A 21013-nucleotide genomic window follows, 5' to 3' on the forward strand; every position below is an offset into this window, starting at 1 on the left:
ATATGTCTATATGAATACAAATTAATGGAAAATGACAAAGTACAGACACAAAATGAACAAAAAAATGCCACACACCCACAAATACATTCAAAACAGTCACAGAAATGCAAAGAAAAATCCCCCAAAATACAAAGCAATGCAAAACAAACCACAAAGAGATGCAAAACAGTCAGAAAGAGACACAAAACAACTAGAAATGCAAATAAAAAAGACAAAAAGCAACAACAGAGACAAAAAAGGCTTCAAAGAGATGATAAAATAACTACAAAATGATGCAAAAGAGCATAAAGCAGATGTAAAATGACCACAAAGAGATAAGAAATAAACAGAGAAATAAAAAAAAACAACTTAAAAAGTGATACGAAACAGCCAGAATGAAACACACAATGACCACAAAGACACACAAAACAGTAACAATACCTTGCAAAACAACCACAAGAGACACAAAACAAACACAAAAAAAACCAAACAACTAAAACAGATGCAAAAAACTACAAAATGACAAAAAACAGCTTAACATTGATGGTTGACAACACAAAACACAAAACAGCCTCAGAGGTGCAAAAATAGGCACAAACGACGACAAAATGAAACAAAACTATCACACAAAGACATAAAATGCATCAAAGAAACACATAATAAATGCAAAGTGATGCAAAACAGCACAAAAAAGAAAAACCAAAAGCAAAGACAGGTATAAAAAAAAAAACAACAAAATCATGCAAAACAATTAGAGAGGTAAAACAGCCACACAAAACAACTACTATGCAAAATAACTATCAAAAGTGCTGCAAAACAACAGAAAATGGACACACAACAACCACAAAAATACACAAAAACAACTGAGATGCAAACAATCACTACAAGGCAACGCAAAACTGTCATAAGGATGTTAAACAGTAATAAAAACACACACAAAAACACAAAAAACTGTCAAAATATGACACAAAATAAAGCGGAAAACGAGCGAAACGATGCAAAAACAATAATGAGACTCAAATAACCACAAATAGTCTTTATGGCTCTTGTTTTTGTCATTTTCTGATAATCTGAGTGCTAAAGGTAGATTTGTCAACAGTTTACCTGAATTCACAGTTTGTTCGTGGATTTCTTTTTATTATTTTTTTTTTTTTTTTGCTTTTGCTTCATATGTTGTTATTCTGTTCTAAGTCTGCAGGGATTATTTTGATTATTGGTGCCTTAGAGGAGATGTTCCAACAAAAACAAAAACCCAACAAAGACAGAACACACCACAGAAGTGCATGAACCCGGAAGCTCCGCACCTGTCTGCGGCCTCAGTGAGGAAGGAGGCGGGAGCACCGAGCACACCTGCCGGCCAGGCTCCTCCCTCCCTCCCGCCGTCTGCTCACCGCCGTGGGCGCTCTGCGGTGGCCTCCTGTCTGTTAGCCACACGGTAGTATCACTAGAAAACTACACGAAGCTCGGCAGCAGACCAGGAAAACAACAGGATGGCTGAAAGCTGAAACCTGCAGACTCACCGGTTACAGGTAGGACCGAGGGGATGCTAACCAGCTAGCTAGTCCGGACAGGTGCAGGGAGGTGAATTTAACCCCGAATTAGAGTTTATATAAAGACAGAAAGCTAGCCGAACTTAGCCGAATCCATCACTGTCTTAGTCTCAACTAAATTCCAGTGTGAGAAAGTTAATTAAAATTTTAAATCAAGAGATTAGTCATTTTAGTACAGTTTCTCTATTGAGTCTGGCGCTGTCTGCACCTCACCTGTGGTAGCTTCGATTTTAGTCAGCCGAATTTATTACGGTCTTAGTGTCAACTAATTAAAAGTGTGCTGAAGTGGATTAACATTTTCAAACAAGAGAAAAATCAATTTTCTTACAGTTTCACTATGGAGTCTGGCACTGTCTGCACCTCACCAGTGTTCGCTTTGATTTTAGGCTTAATTAGCACCTAGAGTTGGTATCGCTGGTCACGTTTTGTTTACAGATATAAGAGACTGAATTTATCAAAGACATGCAGATTTTATTAGATAAGCTTCAAGGGTTTCTGTTATACTTGTTAATTTCTGTTCATTCACGCCAGCATACTGATATTTTTTTGTTTTCTAGCCCCTTTTTATTTTGCTAATAAAAAGTTATTATAAAGAGATAAAGTCACCCGAACTTAGCCGAATTTATCACTGTCTTAGTATCAGCTAAATGAAAATGTGCTGAATTTGATTAAGATTTTAAAACAAGAGAGACATCAATTTTGAACAGTTTTACTATGAAGTTCTGTTTCTGCTGTTAAGCCTCACCAGTGTAAGCTTTGATTTTAGTCAGCCGAACTTTACTGAATTTATCACTGTGTTAGTATCAGCTAAATAAAAGTGTCCTGAAGTGGATTAAAATTTTAAAACAAGAGAGACATCAATTTTCTACAGTTTCCCTATGGAGTCTGGCACTGTGTCTACACCTCACCAGTGTTAGCTTTGATTTTAGGTCTAGTTAGAACCACCGGTTGGTACCGCTGGTCACGTTTTGTTTACAGATTTGATAAGAGACTATTGATGTCAAAGTAATGTTCAAATTAAGCTTATATATTTAAGGTAAATTAGCTAAATTTAAATAACTCACACCAGACTACGGTTATTTTGCTAATATAAGGTTATTATAAAGAGATAAAGTTAGCCTGGTGTGAACTCATTAAAAGTGAGGAAGTGGATTAAAGTTTTATAAAAGCAGCTGAGTCATTTTCTTACAGTTTCGTTTTGAAGTTCTGGCGCTTTTTCTTCACCTTACCAGTGTTAGCTTTGATTCTAGGTTTAATTGGTGTAATAATATCTGATCAGAGACTCAATCTGTCACCAGGATCTCATATTTCTGATCATCAAGTGTTTGACTTTATTTTCCTTCACACCAGTAAACTGTTATTTCTGTTCATGACTCAGTAAAATGGTGGGAGTCTGATAACGGCCGTTTTCCTGCCACTCGTGTGTTTTATTAGGTTTCAGTTGCTCCACATTCATCAGGAGTCTAATCCCTGTTATGAAAGCTTTTAGTTCCAGCCGTTATCAGGCAGTTTTAGTGCTTAAATAGTAAATTATTCATTTTTTAGCAACTAACATGTCAGATTTTGGTGAGAATTTGCAGTTTTTCTGTCCTTTACGTCACTATAAATCCAATTTTTTGGACTAAAATTATAATTAGGGCTCTAATATTGGAAAAATAAACATTTTAAACAGTGTGAATAGAGCTGAAATAATACATTAAACAGGATTTTTATCATTATTTAAACCTTTTAATCAAAATGAAAAAAAATCGCATTTCAGCTTCTTAAAATTGCTCCTTATAAATTAAATATCTTTGAATTTTGGAGTCTGAGCGCAATTTTCTGACACTTTATAGACGTAAAAATCAGTCAAATTATCAAAAAATAAACGTCCAAATTAAATATTAACAGGAAATAATCATTACCTGAAATATCAGTCACATCTAAACTTCTCAAATTCGACCCCGTATAAATTAAATATCTTTGAATTTTGGACTTTGGGAGCTAGTGAAAGGTAGTTTTCCACAATTTTGTGACACTTCAGACCAAAATCAATTTCAATTTATAAAGAAAATCATTTCCAAATTGATCAATAAAAGCAATAATTAGCTGCAGAATTTTCTCTCTCTATTTTTTTAATTTTTGGACTCTGGGAGGCATTTTTCACTGGTTTCTGATGCTTCATAGACCCAAAAATTAATTGATTTATCAGTAAAATGATTTAAATTAAACATTAATTAAACCAGTCATCAGCTGCAACATTTGTCTCATTTCAGCTCCTTAAAGCTGCTCAGTATAAATGAAATATATTTTCAAACACTGGGAGCTTATGAAAGCCATTTTTCATAATATTCTAATACTTGATAAGGCCAATAATTAATCAACTTGTTTGAAAAATCATCTGCAAATTAATTAATAATAAAAAAAATCATTTTAGCCTCTAAAATTGCGTCTTGTAGATTAAATATTTTTATATTTTGGACTCTGAGAGCTAGTAAAAGTTGGTTTATGCAGTTTTCCAACACTTTATGAATCAAAAATGAATTGACATAAAAAAATTAATGAAAAATTTATCAATATTAAAAATAAATATTAAAAATAGACATACCGCTTTAGTCTCGTTTTAGCCTCTAAATTTACTCGTTAAAAATAAAATGCCTCTTGAATTTTGGACTTTGGGAGCTGGTGAAAGTTGTTTTTCACAATTTTCACACACTTTATAGACCCAACAATTAATTAACTTATCAAGAAAGTTATTGCCAAATGAATCAATAATGAAAATATTCATTAGCTGCAGTATTGCTCAGATTTCTGCGTCTCAAATTTGCTCTTGTATAAATCCAGTAGCTTTTAATTTTTTGGACTGCAAGAGCATGAAAGGTGCTTTTTCTCGATTTTCTGACACTTTATGGACCCAACAATTAATCAACCTACTAAAAATTAATCAATAATGACTAAAATACTCCCATTCTGCAGCGTTCTTTAGGTTACCACACAGAAAAAGTAGACTATAGTGACAGAAAATAGGGCTGCAGTATTGGAAAAAGGCACTTTTCACTATGTTGATGTGAATAACCATGGTTTTTAATTTATTATTAACACTTTAAAGCCAATTAAGCATGAGAATTAGCTGCTTTTCTTAGATTTATCTTCATGTAAATTGAATAATTTGGGGTTTTTAATAGTTTTGAATCAGTAGAAGACACTTGAAGGCGTCACTTTGGTCATTTTCTGACCTTTTATTGACCAAACGGTGAACAGATGAACTCTGCTGAGCGAGTCTTTGCTTCAGGAGGCAGGTTCAGGTTGGATCAGGTGTTTTTCTCCTGCTACACCTGTTCACACACGACTCTTTGACACGACTTTAAACCGCTAACCGCCGAGTGTTTGAACAGGCTTGTGTTGTTTGGGAATAAAGAAATACTCAGACCGACTCTCTGCCCCCTCCCGGTCGAATCAAAAGCTCCGAGTGTTTGTGAAGCAGCCGGCAGCAGATCATCATCATCATCATCATCATCATCATCATCAGCTGCTGCATGCAAATAAAAACACAACAACAAGCTCAGCGCTTGTTTGAACTCGGGGTCTTGGCGTCCTCTGGCAGGAAATTTACAGCATCAAACGCCTAATTTGTTCATTTTCTGCAGCGTTTTAATGTGGAATTATCTTTATTTGTGTAAAACGTAACACAAAAATGTAGAAATATAACAGAATATATTACAGTAAGGCTCTCAAAATGCAAAAAATAATGAAAATTAATTAGAAATATAACAATATATTACAGTAAGGCTCTCAAAATACAAAAAATAATAAAAAATAATTAGAAATATAACAGAATATACTACAGTAAGGCTCTCAAAATACAAAAAGTAATAAAAAATAATTAGAAGTATAACAGAATATATTACAGTAAGGCTCTTGAAATGCAAATTTTTTTAAAAAATTAGTTAGAAATATAACAGAAAGCATTACAGTAAGGCTCTGAAAATGTGAAAAAAAAATAATGGGTGATAACATTTTTTAAAGCACATGGAACCTTTTTTCTATAATATTCTATAATATACATTATTTTACAGATTTTCACATTTTTGTTAAATTGCAGTCAATATCCAGTAAAATCACAGAAAATATTAATTTGCATGTTTAAAAAAATCTGAGAAAATTTATACATAATGTCCACATAAAAAACTACAAATTATTATTATACAAAATTAGTTTTTCTGTATTAAAATCGGCTAAAAACAAACATTATTTTGCAGAGATTCAGGTAAAAACTGTTATAAAACGTCCATAAAATGCAACCATTGCTTACAGTGAAGCATTTAGTAACTTTAAACCCCAGATTACCTTCATAAATAAGAACAAAACCTTTATTAGCACCTTTATTTGGATTTACAGTGAATGGGAATTGACATAAAAAAGTAACTCATCATGTTTAACCCTTTAAATCCCACTTGAGTGGCGCCGCTCCCATTTTACAAGTACTATATCATTTTTTTGTAGATATTTATTATAATTCATATTTTACATTTTAGTTGTCAAATATTTTGTTCATGTTCAACTCCAGCTCCTAATTTAGTAAAATCCTGAAAAATCCAAGTCAGTTTTTTGTTTTTTTTTTCCACTTTAAACTATTGTTACATTATCTAAGAACATAGTTTATGTCAGATATTACCAGATGTTGAAAGCTTAGGTTGTTCTGAAATGAAAGGGTAAAAACAATCACTCATAGTATGATTTCTGACTCTTTTACAGCCCAAATTAAAAAAAATCCAGGCGGCCTGTATGAGCCTCGGGTGTTAAAGGGTTAATGAACGATTCTGGATGCGGAAAATTCGTCAGAGGTCCTGATAGATGTACCTAATAAGCTGACTACTGAGACCTAAATAAAACCAAACCCAACAAGTGCAGACCAACAGTAACTCGTACAATCTGAACTTTGATGGAAGCAGCAGTTTAAATGTGAAGCGACAGCAACTCGGGTGGTTGAACAGGTTTACTGTGATGTTCGACTGTAATGTCCTGAAGGGAAACACTGAACTCCGATGAACCTCTTCATGTGTGACGCTAAAATCTGCTTTACACGAAACAAACGCAAGGGTTTAAATACCTGGAGGTGGAGGGAATGAGGAGGCAGACGCAGAGAGACTCACTGGAGACTGAGATGATTTAGGCTGAGAGTAAAGTTTACTGATTCCAGGAGAAGTGACACCAACAGAGCAGCAGTTCATGCAAGCAACGCCAGCATCAGTTCTGAGGATCCTCTCTGGTGTTTGGCTTTATACTGTAGCTGAAAGAAGGTCAGATTTAGACTGCAGACCAATATGGAGACAACTAGTCTGCTTAGTCACATCAGAACAGATAATATCTAACCTCGACCAGAATCCTGGCAGATCTTCCTCCTGCAGCGTCTGACTGTTTAACCCTCGTCTTGTCCTGTGGGTCAAAATTGACATTTTTAACATTTCTTTTTTTCCACCAAAAAATGTTCAAAGATTTCCCAAAAATGTTGAAAATGTGGACATCAGAAGTTTCACTGTGAATTTTTTTCCCCCCATATTTTCAAACTTTAAAACAGGTCAATTTTGACCCGCAGGACGACATGAGGATTAATGCTGTTCCCTCTTCAGTTTATGGGGCTTGCCTTGTGATTCCATTATAATAGTGAGAATCCTAAAGTGGATTATGAATCTCTTACATTGTCTGGACATTTTGAAACGAGGGAATGCTGCTTTCCTTTGGGGTACTTTAAGCGATCTCATTTGGTAGTTTTTTCTCATTCGTTTTGACCCAGATCATGTCTATCACCTCTTTTCTGCCATTGCACAGACTTGTTTTTTCTGAGCAATTATTTTCTGTCATGCAAGGCTTATAAATGTGAAGAATAGCTGTAGGTGTTGCAGATGTATGATCTAGTTTTACCAATAAGCTTTTGTTTTTAACTCTAGTTGACTGTAGACTTTAGTTAGGGACATGTGCACTTCTGAATGTACTGTAATATTTCTCTTATGGATCTGGGTCGATGTTTCTGCCATCAGGGTTTATAAGGTGGTCATGTAGTAAAAACAATAAGAGTTTAACAGGTCAAAGATAAGCACAGTATATATTGTGTAGGTATATAGAGCCTATATTGAACACCCTTTAACTGCCTCTTAGTGAGAAAATGTGTTGAAATGGGAAACTGAGTGATGAACAGTTTTAATGTGATATCTGTTTGTTTGTGAATATTAGCTTAACTCTTTGTGCATCAGGTGAATATTTGAAGCTCCTTAAGCTCATGAACCAGGACACAAAAGAAACAAATCTGATTTAAAAGTCAGTATGCTAACATTTTCTGCTGTTTGTTAGATTTAAGATTGATTAATGTTGTAGATCTATTTAGAAGAACGATATTTTATCCCTTGACTTTGTGTTTGGCTTTAAATTTACCAAATTTTGTAATGCTAAACTTAGAAAAGTGAATGTGACACTAATTATTAACATGAATTAGTAGCTTTATTTGTATATGTTTACCTTTAAAAACGGAGTTTACAAACTGAGTTAAACATGGTAAAAGATTTAGAAAATTAATCATTAAGGCATCAGATAACGGAATAAAGGAACCAAAAATGTCAAATCCAAGTAGAGAATAAAAGAAAATAGAGGTTAAAACCATAAAGAAGGCCAGAAGTAGTAATTATAATAGTAAAAAATGCAATAAATGCATAAATAAGTGAAGTAAATAAAGGGTAAAATTGAATAAAACAAAATATGTAAAATAAAATATTTAAGATGATAAAATAGGCTATTTTAGCTAAATTATTTGAGCTATAAAATGTGAGAAGTTAGTGAAAAATGTGAATTAGTGTTTCCCAAATGAATTGTTTTGTTTATAACCCAAAAATATTCATTTAATTGTCACAGAGGAAGAAAGAAACCAGAAATTATTCACATTTAAGAAGCTGAAATGAGAGAATCCAGACGTATTTTTTTCTCCAAAAAATAACTCAAACTGTATTATTATTAAAATGTTTGGCAATTTTTATAAATAGCAGTCAAATAATTGATGAATTAATCATTATTTGCAGTTCAGTTTTATACTAAATTCCATAAAAGTCTTTCTAATGCATCCAAGAAGTTTAATGTAATCTTTATATAAAACCCAAATTCTGAGTATAAATTAAGCAAATGTAAGAATAATATTTTTTTCAGGTAAAGTCTTCTCATTTAATGCAACAAAAAGAGCCAAACACAGCGACTGAACTGTTCATTATTTTGTGTTTTTTGAGATGTTTTCATGTTGAACTGGAGGAAACGAGCTTCGTATTCAGATTAACAGCGTTCAGTCTCAGTGTTTTTGTGGAAATTCAGGTTCACATTTACTTCTGGCCATCCGCCAACGACGTCTATTTTCAGAAGCTAAAATGTGAGTCACCGTGTTGTTGTCGTAGTTGTGTTGATTGGCGTCATGTGCTGCAGTTTCAATCACGGAAGCGTCTTTGTTTACTACGTTCTGATGAAAACTGGCTTCAGATAATCAACTGCAGATCTAAAAATATCACCAGTAATATCAAGTTTGACACCAAAAGTGAAAATGGTCGCAAACACAGCGTGACTTTTTGTGTCTCTGATTCATATTTCATGGACTTTTCTGTAAATAAACCCAATTTTAAAGTCTAGTTTTTGACAAAATATGCTTTTCTGTGGATGTTTCCTTTAGAGCTTCAACTAATGGTTGTTTCATTACTGAGCTGTAATTATTAGAGAAATTAAATGGCTGACAGAAAATGAATCTACAGCTGCTTTGATAATAGTTTCTTTAAATTTGTAAGGAAAAATGCCAAATATTCACCAGTTGGAGCTTCTCCTCTGTAATGATCTGCTGCATTTATTTTTTTTAAACTGATAATAAATGGAATATTTTTGATTGGAGTTGGTTGAACTACAACCTGTCAAGACGTAACTTTGCATTTTGGGAAACTGGGATAAACATGTTTCTTTATTTTCTCACATTTTAGAGATCAAATTAAAAAAAAAAAGGATATCTGCAGAGACTTATTTTGTCTGAATACTCATCAAAAATGCAAAACATTTCAAACTTTGTTGAAAAAGAAATGTACCAAATCTCACATTTGAGAAGCTGGGAAAGACCAAAGGCTTTCATATTGTCCAGCTAATTTCCTGCAAACTTTCCTCATAATTTATGAAGAATTTATTGTGTTTAGCTGCAAATTTCAATTATGTTTGCTGAATAAATGTCCTACGAAATTTGGTACTAATTGTGAGACATGAAGAAAGTGTTTGTTTTGGTTAACAGATTCATTCTGTTCATAATTCAAATGTTTTTTAAAAATATATTAACCAATGAGACAGAAGACAAAGGACAGGCAAGTCAAAAACATATATTGTAGATTAGCTTGGCTGGCGAAAACCATTAAGCGTCACATTAGTCTTTGTCATGGTGCCCCTTTACTAGCTAAATCCACACAATACTCTCTGTTTGCCAGCATGGAAGTGTTGGTAGTCCGAGTGACGACCTTCTCTGGTCGTTACAGTATTAAAGGGGCACCATAACAAAGATTTCTGTGAGGTTTAATGGTCTTCGGGCAGAGCTCCCTTCTTCAGATTTATTAATGTTTACTAGGACAACGTTCCTACATCCCAGTAGCATTGATGTAACAGATCTTTTATCACTGCTAACATGTCTGTTAATGATAAAAAACAACAGCAGTATGGTGTAATGTCCATTTTTATATAGGTAATGTTATCGATTAATTAGGGATTGATTGATAAGGCTACCAATTAACTAGAGAAAACAGTACAAAATGTGAAATTCTACATTAGGAAACAGAAGAAATCTATCAAATATTTGAATCTGTCAGAACTTTGGACTACCGTAGATACTAGATCTGTTTGGATCAAGTTTAACATTTTAGTTAATCTTTAGAGTAAACTCTTAGAGGCTTAAGGGTTTTTTTTTTTTATTTTTTGTTAACCTCAAAGAGTTCAGAGGCTGTTTGTGTCTAAAGTTACACATCTGACTTAATTTTGACAAAATTCAACACAGGAATTAACATAAATTCAGTTGCATTTCACTTAAATGTTAATATATATGAATATTATTTGTATGTTGATGTACCTGGGACACTCCTTTTAAACAAACACACATCGGTAGTAGTTTGCATGTGGATTTCACCAGAGCTCGTTGCAGCAAATAACATTATAATGTCTGAATCCCAATAATTATATTCAGTAGTTTACTTTCATAACACCAATCATAATGTTTTTGCACTTTGATGCAATAGCAGTTGTCTTAATTATACTAGACTTGTCCTGTTTCTGTTGCATGTTTGGGATCCGTTGGCTTGAATGTATTTTTGTTATTTGTCTAATTTGACATTTTCTTTATTGCAAAGCTCTTTGTTTTGGAAAAACGCTATACGAATGAGGTCAATATTATTTTGCATTCTAAATTGTTCTCATATTTTGCTTCAAGCATTAAACAATTATCACCAGCTGATTGTAACTTTTTAAAAAAAATTTATTTATTTTTTTTTTGCATTTTTCAAGAATCTACCTGACTGCTAAGGACACAAAGATTACAAATTTGAATTGATTTTGACAAAATTGAACGCAACAATTAACATATATTAAGATGCATCTTGCCCAAGTGTTAATTTCTATGGATATTAGTTGTATATCCCTGTATTTAAAGACACTCAGTTTGCATTGCGCTCCTTCTAAACAAACACATTGGTTTAGTTTGCATGTGGATTTCACCGGAGCTCTTGGCAGCAGCACTGACTTTAACCCTCTTTAAAACACCTCCAGCTTCCTGTCCAGGTATCATGATGGAGGTGGCCGGTCCCTGGACTGAAGTGTTCGAGGCGTCGGACAGGAAGGAGGCGTCCGGAGGTTCGACTCTGACTCTGGCTCCTCTGATGGGCGACTCGCCGTCCGTCCGCCGCTCCCAGCCGATCCTCATCGCCTCCAACAGGTAGGACCAGGAAGCATTACTCAGCGGTGATTCAGTAACATGGTGGACATGAGTCACTGGGCTTCTGAAGGTAGATGTTGACTAAAGCCGTGACTCAACAACAGGCTGCGAGTCATTTGATGTTTGAAGGAGCGACCGGTTTCTACCGAGACGGTCGATACTCTCAGTCCTAAAGTCATTAAACTGTGATTGTAGAGTGGGCTGGGAGCCATCAACACAAAGATCTGTGGGTTCATTTAACTCCGTCGTTTCTTTACTGACCTGTAAAGTTTCTTCTGCTTCAGTTGATGGATGGATGAAGGCAAAGAAAACTTGTTTTCTTTGTCATCTGTTACCTGATAGCTAATCCTGATTAGTCCTGCCATGGTTTTCTGAAGCTGAAACAATTGGCTGAGGTAATGAAAGTTCAAGAGATGTGCAAAGAACCTTTCAGATTTTGACAGTTTAAGATCTTTGTCTTCCCAAATTGCACCTGGTGAGCATGCAACAGTTAAAAAACAAATGTGTAAGGTTGGATTTTCTGTGTCTTTTTCCTATGATTATACTTTTTGTCAACTTTAACTAGACAAAAACCAACAAGGTGGTGGTCAGTCTTGATTCTGTCAGGTAATTTTTGGGTGTTTGGGACATTTATATCAGAAAGAGTTGATAAAAACAGCTAAAGTGTGAAAAAGAATTCCCTGATTTTACAAAAAAATGGTTTTAATGCTCACTTTAAGTGTTCTTTTACTCTTTTTTTAAAAGGTAATGGCCATCATGGGAAGCCTTTCTTGAGTAAGAGGTTCTAAGAAGTTTTACAAAAAACCTCCCCAAAAATGGATACTTGGATAAACTTGCGGTTAGTTTCTTTACCAGTCGTACTTTGTTGGGTATGATCTTTACTGCAACCAGCCACCAGGGGGCATATTTTACACCATGTCGTCCATTTTTTTTAATTTTAACTTTGCTAGGCTATAATATGTCACCAGGATGGGGAATCACAAATATGTTGTTTATTTTATGTTAGAAGACGCAAAAATTTTCTAAAACAGCTGCACCCTTAATTTTTTTAGCAAATGTTGCTCAAACTAAATTTTGTCAAGGGCTTTTTTCCCTCACATTTCATGCTGTGGTGAATATTTATGGAGGCTGGATGCTCAAAGTAACTACAGTGTGCATTTATAATTCATTTATTATCAAAAGTACACAATGTTCTTGCTGTGAGGATCAATTCGTTGTTGGTTTTGCAGTTTTCTTGGATTTAATTGACGATTAGCAAAATGTAAAATGTTAGCAGACTCAGCTGTTAATGGTAAATTGTGACTCTTTTGTTCATTTTAATGTTTTATTCCAGGTCTAAAGGTGTCAAGTCGCTGTCCTCCTCCGTTCCCGCCATTCCAAACCCTTTCCCTGAGCTGTGCACGCCTTCCAAGTCTCCAGTGCTCATTAGCTCGCTGCCGCCGCAGTCCACCGACAAACATGTAAGTTGTGTTAGCGAGCCACCGCATTACGACTCCGTTTTATCTGGAAGTGTTTATGCTGGTTGCACTTTGGACGGACACCGACTCTCATGTGTCTAGTTACTGTTTGTGACTGTTTTCATCAGAGCTTCGGTTCGAATGTAGTGTTGTTTTCTGTTGGTGTGAAGTCGGCTCCTTTCATTCATAGTCTTAGTTTCACTTTTACATGAAAATAATTCATGAATTAGAGGCACTGTGGTGTTATTCCCAATGTTTTTCCCACTGGATACCCGCAAAGATGAATTTAAGCCTCATTTTACAGAAATTCTTTGAACTTACTTAAAGCTGTAGTGTAAATGAACATCTGTTACATTCAAGCCAAATGAGCTCACATAATGCAGATTAATCCTATCAGAGCATTTTTAAATCTGGTTTTTATGGTAACATTCCTGCTCTGGTGCACAAGCAGCAAAGTGTTTCACATCAGCTAGCAATGATAAGTTTGCCAGAGCTGAAAAGGAAAGTAATCGTCATGTTGGAGATGGATTTGGTTGCAGTAAAATGAAATCTATCTAAGGAAAACTTAAGAAGCATCGAAAGGTTTGTGAGACTTTAGAGGAAAAAGAAACTTGGCACTCCTTGGGAAGGAGGGATTACAGTCTAAAAGAGAAAAACACTGATGACGAAGCTTAAATTATTAGCATGCGTTGACAGTGTTAGTTTTATTACACTGCCAAAAGGGGGCGACAAACGTTCCGAAATGCAGGTTTAAAGATCCTAGTTAGCCGTCTGAACTCCAAGCATTTCATGGACATTTTTCCTCACTGTCGACTCATTTTTAACTGCAATCTAAAGTCCTGCACCTCAATGGAAACAGAACAACCATTAGTATAACGGTATATCTATAGAAACACAACAACCAGGGCTAGAAGCAGAGAGAACTCAGGAATGTCTCCTGTGCAAAATCACACAGTTAGAGTGATGAAAAGCTTAAAAAAAGTCCATACCAAAGTAGAATTCCTGTGATTATTCAACAATAATTACTAACAAAAAAGGAATTAGCATGTACAGTAATTTCCCAAGTGCCCACACGTGTCCCCAATGCTGCTATAGACAGAATATTTACATTTTTAAAACTTCTTATTCACATTATTCTGCATTTAAGCTGTAGAAAAATGTTTCACCATGCTGCATGTGTCTCCAACAACCTGCTCCTCTGTTCACTGTGTCTGAGCCATGCTGCATTTATTTTATTTATCCAGTAGACTTGATTTTCCTCTTAATCTCTCTAATTAGTTTTTTTTCCTTGCATACCTCTGCTCTGTGTGAACACTGCCTGCAGTTCAGCCGAAACCTCTCGTCACATGACTGTTGGTCATTCATGGCTTCTCAGTTACGCCTAGAAGCTCTGAATTTTTTGTTTTCTTTGCAGGATTTGGTGCAAATTGTTGATTTTTAAAAGATATATCTCAATGTTAGACTTTATGGGGCGTTTTTTCTCAGACATGATGCATTCAAGGACCATCGGAAAGTTGAAAATGTGACGATTTATTCAGTTTTTGCAGTTTTTGGCTCTGATAAATAGTGTATTTTCCACATTTTATCCAAAGAAAACATGCCTTTCAGATCATTTCCTCCTGTTTCAGTAACATCTGCTATAAACTACAATTCCCAGGTGTTTACATTAGTTTTTAAAGATTCACACCTTCCATTGGAACAAATTAGTCAAAGACGGTGAACAAAAGAGATGAACGAACAGATGGCTGATTTTGGTCTTTTCAAGATATTTATTGTCAATAGGAGAAATTTTGAGCTCTTTCTTTATGAAAAGGATTGAGTTTAGACACATGGGATCATCTCCAGAGTGAATCTCTTCACATCTGCTCAGATTTGCAGGTGACATCAGCAGGTCGATGCCTTCAACGCGTCTAAACTTGTTTGCCAACAGCACAAGTGTTTGACTGACAATCTCAAACACTGCCAGAGTAAACATGTCTGTAATTAAATCAGCGTGTCAGCATTTGCAGTCGCCTTGTAGGTTGTGTAATTAATAAAACAAAAAAAAACATTCTGGAAAAACGCCGTATGGGTATTTTTCTCCGCCCTGAGTGGCGTCTGCAGGTTTTATTTTGCGTCACCTCTGACTGCTGAATCGTGCAGATGCTTGTTTTTTTCATTAGCAGTAAGTAAAGTACATGCAGTTTTGAATGCTCTAACGCAGGGGTGTCCAACATGCGGTCCGCGGGCCAAAACTGGTCCTCCAGAGGGTCCAATCCGGCCCTCAAAGTGTAAAAATTCGAGAGAAGACATTAATTGCAGATTTTAAATTAGTAAAACTATAAATTTAAAATAATTTCTAGACCATGACAAGTTGTTTTGATCATAAAGTAAAATACTAGATTGTTCATTGTTGTTTTGTGTCTCGTCTTTGTCGTATTTTGTCTTGTTTTTGTTTTTGTTGTTGGACTTTTGACGTTTGTCTCATGTATTTGTCATTTGTCTCATTTTTGTAATACGTTGTCTTATTTTTGTTGTTTTTTTTGTCTTTTTTTGTTTGACTTTTGACCTTTGTCTCATGTTTTTGTCGTTTGTCTCATTTTTGTAATACTTTGTCTTGTTTTTGTTGTTTTTTTTGTCTGACTTTTGACGTTTGTCTCATGTTTTTGTAATGTTGTTTCTCGTTTTTATCCTTTTGTGTTTCCTTTTTGTCTCGCTTGTGTTTTTTGTCTTATTTTTATCATTTTGTGTATCGCTGTATTTGTTGTTCTTTGTCTCGCTTGTGTCGTTTCTCCATTTTTTTTGTCATTTTGTGTCTCATTTTTGTAATATTTTGTCTTGTTTTTATTGTTTTTTTGTCTTTTTTTTGTCTGACATTTGTCGTTTTGATCATAAAGTAATTTATTTTCCTTAAGAAATTTCCAGTTGTTCATGATGTTTTGTAAGAAGATAATAAATCTGAGCATTTTCAAAGAACTTACCTTTTATGCACTAAAACAAAGTTATTTATAGGTTATTATGCTGTGATTTTACGGGTCACTTGAGATCAAACTGGGCTGAATGTTGAACCTGAACTAGAATGAGTGTCACACCCCTGATCTAATGGAACAGACAGTCAATGTAGTTGCATTTTTACATTAAAAATCACTGAATTACAGGCAGATTTATTTTATTTCTTTGATTTTCCAACCAGATTCCCTGTGAAAGATGAAATTATTGTAAATAGGGAGTGATTTTAGACACTGCTCATTCAATCTTAGCACAGCAGAGTGAAGGTGACTCTTATCTGAACAGGAAAATATTCAGTAAAGTGGGAAAAACAAAAATCAAAAGAACACGTTTCCCTCTGATCCTCACCAGCTGTCATCAGATTCATCTTCACTTCAAAAGCAGCCAGAAAAGCTCAGACAAAAATAAGCAAAGTGGAAATCTCAGGGGAAACTGGATGTCATCGCTCACAGTAAGAAGCTAATAAAAAAAAAATTCACAGCATATTGTGATTTGTTCAGACAGGCTGGCAACAGTTTGTAGAGTAAAATCCTGGAGCAGATGAGTAAAGGCTAATAAAGCAGCTGATTAACATGAATAGTCTTGAAAACGAAATGACCGAAAGATTAAAATTGTGGCTACATGGAGCTTCATCTGTAGGGTAGATGGACTCAGCCTTTAGCTGAGGAGACATTTGGTTTCAACCCAGACTCTTTAGATAATGAGGCGTTTACAGATCCAGTTTTTAATGACTAATCAGGGCTCCTAGATAATGTCATGTAACTAGTTATATATTTAGGTGTTAAAGTCTGGATAATTACTGTCGCCTGGAGCAGCAAATGGTGTTGCCAAACACAGTTAAACATTCTAACCCTTAAGGCTAACATTAGCTACAAGACTGAGAGTTAAACTCTCACCTCTGATTTCTTTCATCCAGACTTGTTTAGTCTTCTGCTGTTGTTTGTTCTTCAACAGCAAGTTGTTGCACCACAGTCTCCATTCTGTTTCCATCTGTTTCCCCATAAAATCACATGAACCAGTGCTCTGCTTCTTCTGGGATGATAACCTTCATAATGTCCTCTAGTTTGTGATGTTATTTTACAATCTTGAAGTGTTTGGATGTCTAAGATTAGAGAGAAGACTATATTTGAAGTGTTGAAGTTCTATGTGTGAAGCAACCCAGTTTGAAAATCTATTAGCGATAAGGTGAGGAACTTTATACAACCGGAGTCAAGTTGCTGCTTCTCAGATATTACTGAGATTTTGGTGTCAGAAGGAGGCCAGCTGTGGTGGTTCTGGCATCTGATCAGGTTTCCTCCTGGACTCCTTCATTTGGAGGTTCTCTGGAGATCCTGTTTTAGACCCAGGACCCTTCTTGGAGGGATTATATATCTCATCTGGCCAGGGAACACCTCAGGATCTCTCAAGAGGAACTGGAAAACACTGTTGGGAAGAGGGGATGACTGGGTAGCCTGCTGATACCACAACATGTTTCTGGATAAGTCAAAGACGATAGATGGGTGGAGTCATCACATTGTGTAGAAGTCAAGATACTTTTGGACGGTCATTCTTTACCGTCATCTTCTGGTAATTGTTTCTAGGTTCGCTTGAGGTGGTTTTTGAACCTTTCTGACATGGACAACATTCAGATCAGCTTTTGTCTGCCTCCTACATTGTTTTCATCTCTAGACAGCCTTAAAAAATGTCCATCACCACCAGACAGGATTAATTAACTACAGCTAGCTTAATTGTAAACAGTTCCCGAAGACTTTTCTCCACCTTTTTTCTCATAGATGATCCAAGTTTTGTTTGTTTCTTCTTCTTTTCGAGTTCTTTTGTTTTTCAACAAACAACTGTTATTGTTTATTACAACCATTTGCAACATGGCTTCTAGCGGCACCTTCTGATGACATTATGCCGCTGAATTTAATCACTTGAAACAAGATTAATTTGCATTTTCTTTTTTTGTTTTGTGACGTTTAAAAAAAATGCTTCAAATACGCTTGATGATATTAATAGGACTAGGTGTTTTTGTGTGTTAAAGTGTTTGTAGGTCATCAGAGGAACCAGTTTGATATGGATCAGAAGATAAAATGCGTCTTACAACATGAGATCAACATCTCAGTTTCAGATTATATGCAGAAAAGTCTGTTGGATCTCTGAAAGATTCTAAATATCCGATGTAATCTGTGTTTTCATACATTGTTACCTTCATTTCCAGAGAACAGAAAGTAAAAAAAGTCAAAGTTGATCGACCAGATGTTGCATCAAGGTGTTTTTACTGAAAGAAATTATCTTTATAATCCTTCTGCTCACTTCATCCTGACTAAGGAGTTCTCTAAGTTTTTCTTTTGTGGATAAGCAAAGTTTTGTTTGTTTCTTCTTTGAGGGTTTTTTTTTTTTTTTTAAGCATTTTTTTTTGTAATTAGCTGTAATTGTTTACTACAACCATGTGCAACATAACCTGTATATTTGATCCAGTCTCAGTGTTTTCCCACCTTGTTACCTTCATTTCCAGAGTTCAGCAAGTAAAATGAGTCAAAGCTGACCAGCCGGATTTTGAACCGAGACATTTTTACTGAAAGAAATTATCTTTATAATCCTTCCATTCGATGTTATTCATCCTGACTGACGTCGACACTCGTCCGACCGGTCTGGACTCACTGACTGATGGCTGCAGCTTTCTGGTTCGGCAGGTTTGTTGTGTTTCGACTTGAAGCGTGTTGTGGGATCCAGACGTTGTGTGAGACGCATTAAAACCGTTCCGACCGTCGCATGACCCACACCCTGTTCACCCCAGCAGCATCAGGAACACACTGCATGGCTGGTTCCGTCTTCATTTAATCTGAAGAATCCAGAGAGACAGGAAGAGGAAACGAGCTCCGTGATTTTCAGGATTAGTTATGAAACCCAAGTCGTAAACACAGAAACTCCAGCTCACCTTCAGAGACAAAGTAAAGACACAAACAGGATTAAGAGTAAACAAACCTGCTCTGGGCGTCAGGCTAAAATTAGTAAGAACTTGAAGAACCCTCTCTTGAACTGCCAGGGCCCAATAAATACTATTAAATACTGTTTGACTCTGCAGCTCAGTTGACAGCTTCTTGGCTTCAGTTTCTGGCTTCTTGTCTTCGATGTGCTGACGTTGGTTAAAAGCCATGTTGTGTTATCAAAGACAGTAACTACGTTTTAGGGCCAGTGGAGTAACAAATGTGTAAAATTCATGATAATACATGTTGGCATTATAAGATGGATAAGAGTCACACTTTGATTTGACCACATCTCATGATTTTTTAAAATGTTTTTACTCCACTGCATTGATCCCACAAGTAGTTATTTGGCCGACTAACATTTTACATATGAAACTTGAGCAGTTTAGGTTTTAATAAAATCGAACCATTCGGTGGAAAACAGATGGTTTAATATGTATGTTAAACCATTTATTTGTATTATTTTGCCATGTGATGTGCCTTAGAGAGGACATACACCAATCAAGCCTGACATTCTGACCACTGAGAGGTGAAGTGAATGACATTGATTATCTCTTCATCATGGCTCCTGGTATTGGGTTGGTTATATCAGGCAGCAATGGAACATTTTGTCCTCAAAGTTGACGTGTCAGAAGCAGGAAAAATGGGCAGCATAAGGTTTGAGTGAGTTGTGATGTTGTCATGGCCCCTGTTTGGAGCCCTCCTTCCTCCGTTTGTCGCTGCTGGTGATCAGCACAGAGGGAGAGCAGCTGCTGGACCTCCACGCCTGCAGCTCATCTCATCGTCAAACCTGCTATAAAGACCGGCTTTGCACTGCACACGTTGTCGGATCATCCTGCCTGTTCAGTGCGTCCTGATGACAGTGTGAGCCCACTCTTTGAACTGCCGGAGCAGCCTGCCTTTCCCCCCAGGTATTCTCTGAATAGAGGACCCAGACCTCCTTCCAGGGAGCCTCCGGATAGAGGACCTTAGAGGCTGTCCCAGAGATAGGGGACATGGATCCCCGGACTGGTCCGGTCGACCCGGCCCCCGCTCCTTGAAGAGGACCTGGTGTCATCTCTGGCCGCCGCTGCGCTGCAACGGCTGCTGTCAGCGCCGGCGTGTGCCTCCCCCCTGACTGCCGATCCTCTAGAGCCTGCCTTCCCACCTCCCTTACCTGTACTGAGTTCTGGCTGTTAGTTAAATAGTTTGGTTTATTTTCATATTCTTGTTAATAAACCCGTTTAAATACAGTCTGCCTTCCGCCTGCTCTGTCTGTCTCTCACTTTGGCTTCACCACTTCCTGTCGTACCGTGACAGATGTCTAGACGACTAGATCGGAGCATCTCCGGAACTGCAGCTCTTGTGGGGTGTTCCAGGTCTGCAGTGGTAAGGATCTATCAGAACTGGTCCAAGGAAGGAATAGTGGTGAACCAGAGACAGGGTCATGAACGGCCAAGGCTCATTGATGGGGAGGAAGGCTGAAAGATGTCAGAATACACAGAGCATCACAGTTTGTTGTTTATGGAGCTGTATAGATAGACCAGTCAGGGTGTCCATGCTGACTCCTGTGCACCACCGAAAGACCAACAATGAGCATCACAACTGGACCACAGAGCAATGGAAGAAGGTGGTCTGGTCTGATGGATCATATTTTCTTTTACATCACATGAATAGCTGGGTGCGTGGCTTACCTGGGGAACATGTGGCATCAGGATGCATTATGGGAAGAAGGCAAGCCAGTGGAGACAGTGTGATGCTTTGGCAAATGTTCTGCTGGGAAACCTTGGGTCCTGCCATCCATGTTGATGTTACTTTGACATGTACCACCTACCTAAGCATTGTTGCAGACCATGTAGACCCTTTTCATGTTCCCTGATGGTTGTGGGCTCTATCAGCAGAATAATGCACCGTGCCACAAAGCAGAAATGGTTCAGGAACGGTTTGAGGAGCACAGCAACCAGTTTGAGGTGTTAACTTGGCCTCCAAATTCTCCAGCATCTGTGGGATGTGCTGGACAAACAAGCCCAATCCATGGAGGCCCCACCTCACAACTTCCAGGACTTAAAGGATCAGCTGCTAGCATCTCAGATACCACAGCACATTCAGGGGTCTAGTGGAGTCCATTAGATGGGT

The 21013-nt window shown here is 36.6% G+C and overlaps 1 protein-coding gene across 2 annotated transcripts in view; it reads left to right on the top strand.

Annotated features, from left to right (window-relative positions):
* Positions 1-1328: 1328 nt before the first annotated feature.
* Positions 1329-21013, top strand: part of grb7 (growth factor receptor bound protein 7) — a 29721-nt gene continuing 10036 nt past the window's right edge. Inside the window, exons 1-3 of one of the 2 annotated variants that reach the window (XM_023297417.3) lie at positions 1329-1508; positions 11319-11484; positions 12818-12944. In XM_023297417.3, coding sequence (XP_023153185.2) covers positions 11336-11484; positions 12818-12944 — 276 coding nt within the window. In that variant the 5' untranslated portion in view covers positions 1329-1508; positions 11319-11335. Of the gene's footprint in view, positions 1509-11318; positions 11485-12228; positions 12323-12817; positions 12945-21013 lie in introns of those variants that run through there. The other variant, XM_055004843.1, reaches the window with a different exon arrangement.

Source organism: Amphiprion ocellaris, chromosome 18 (assembly GCF_022539595.1).
Source record: "Amphiprion ocellaris isolate individual 3 ecotype Okinawa chromosome 18, ASM2253959v1, whole genome shotgun sequence".
In the NCBI taxonomy this organism is placed as follows: domain Eukaryota; kingdom Metazoa; phylum Chordata; class Actinopteri; family Pomacentridae; genus Amphiprion; species Amphiprion ocellaris.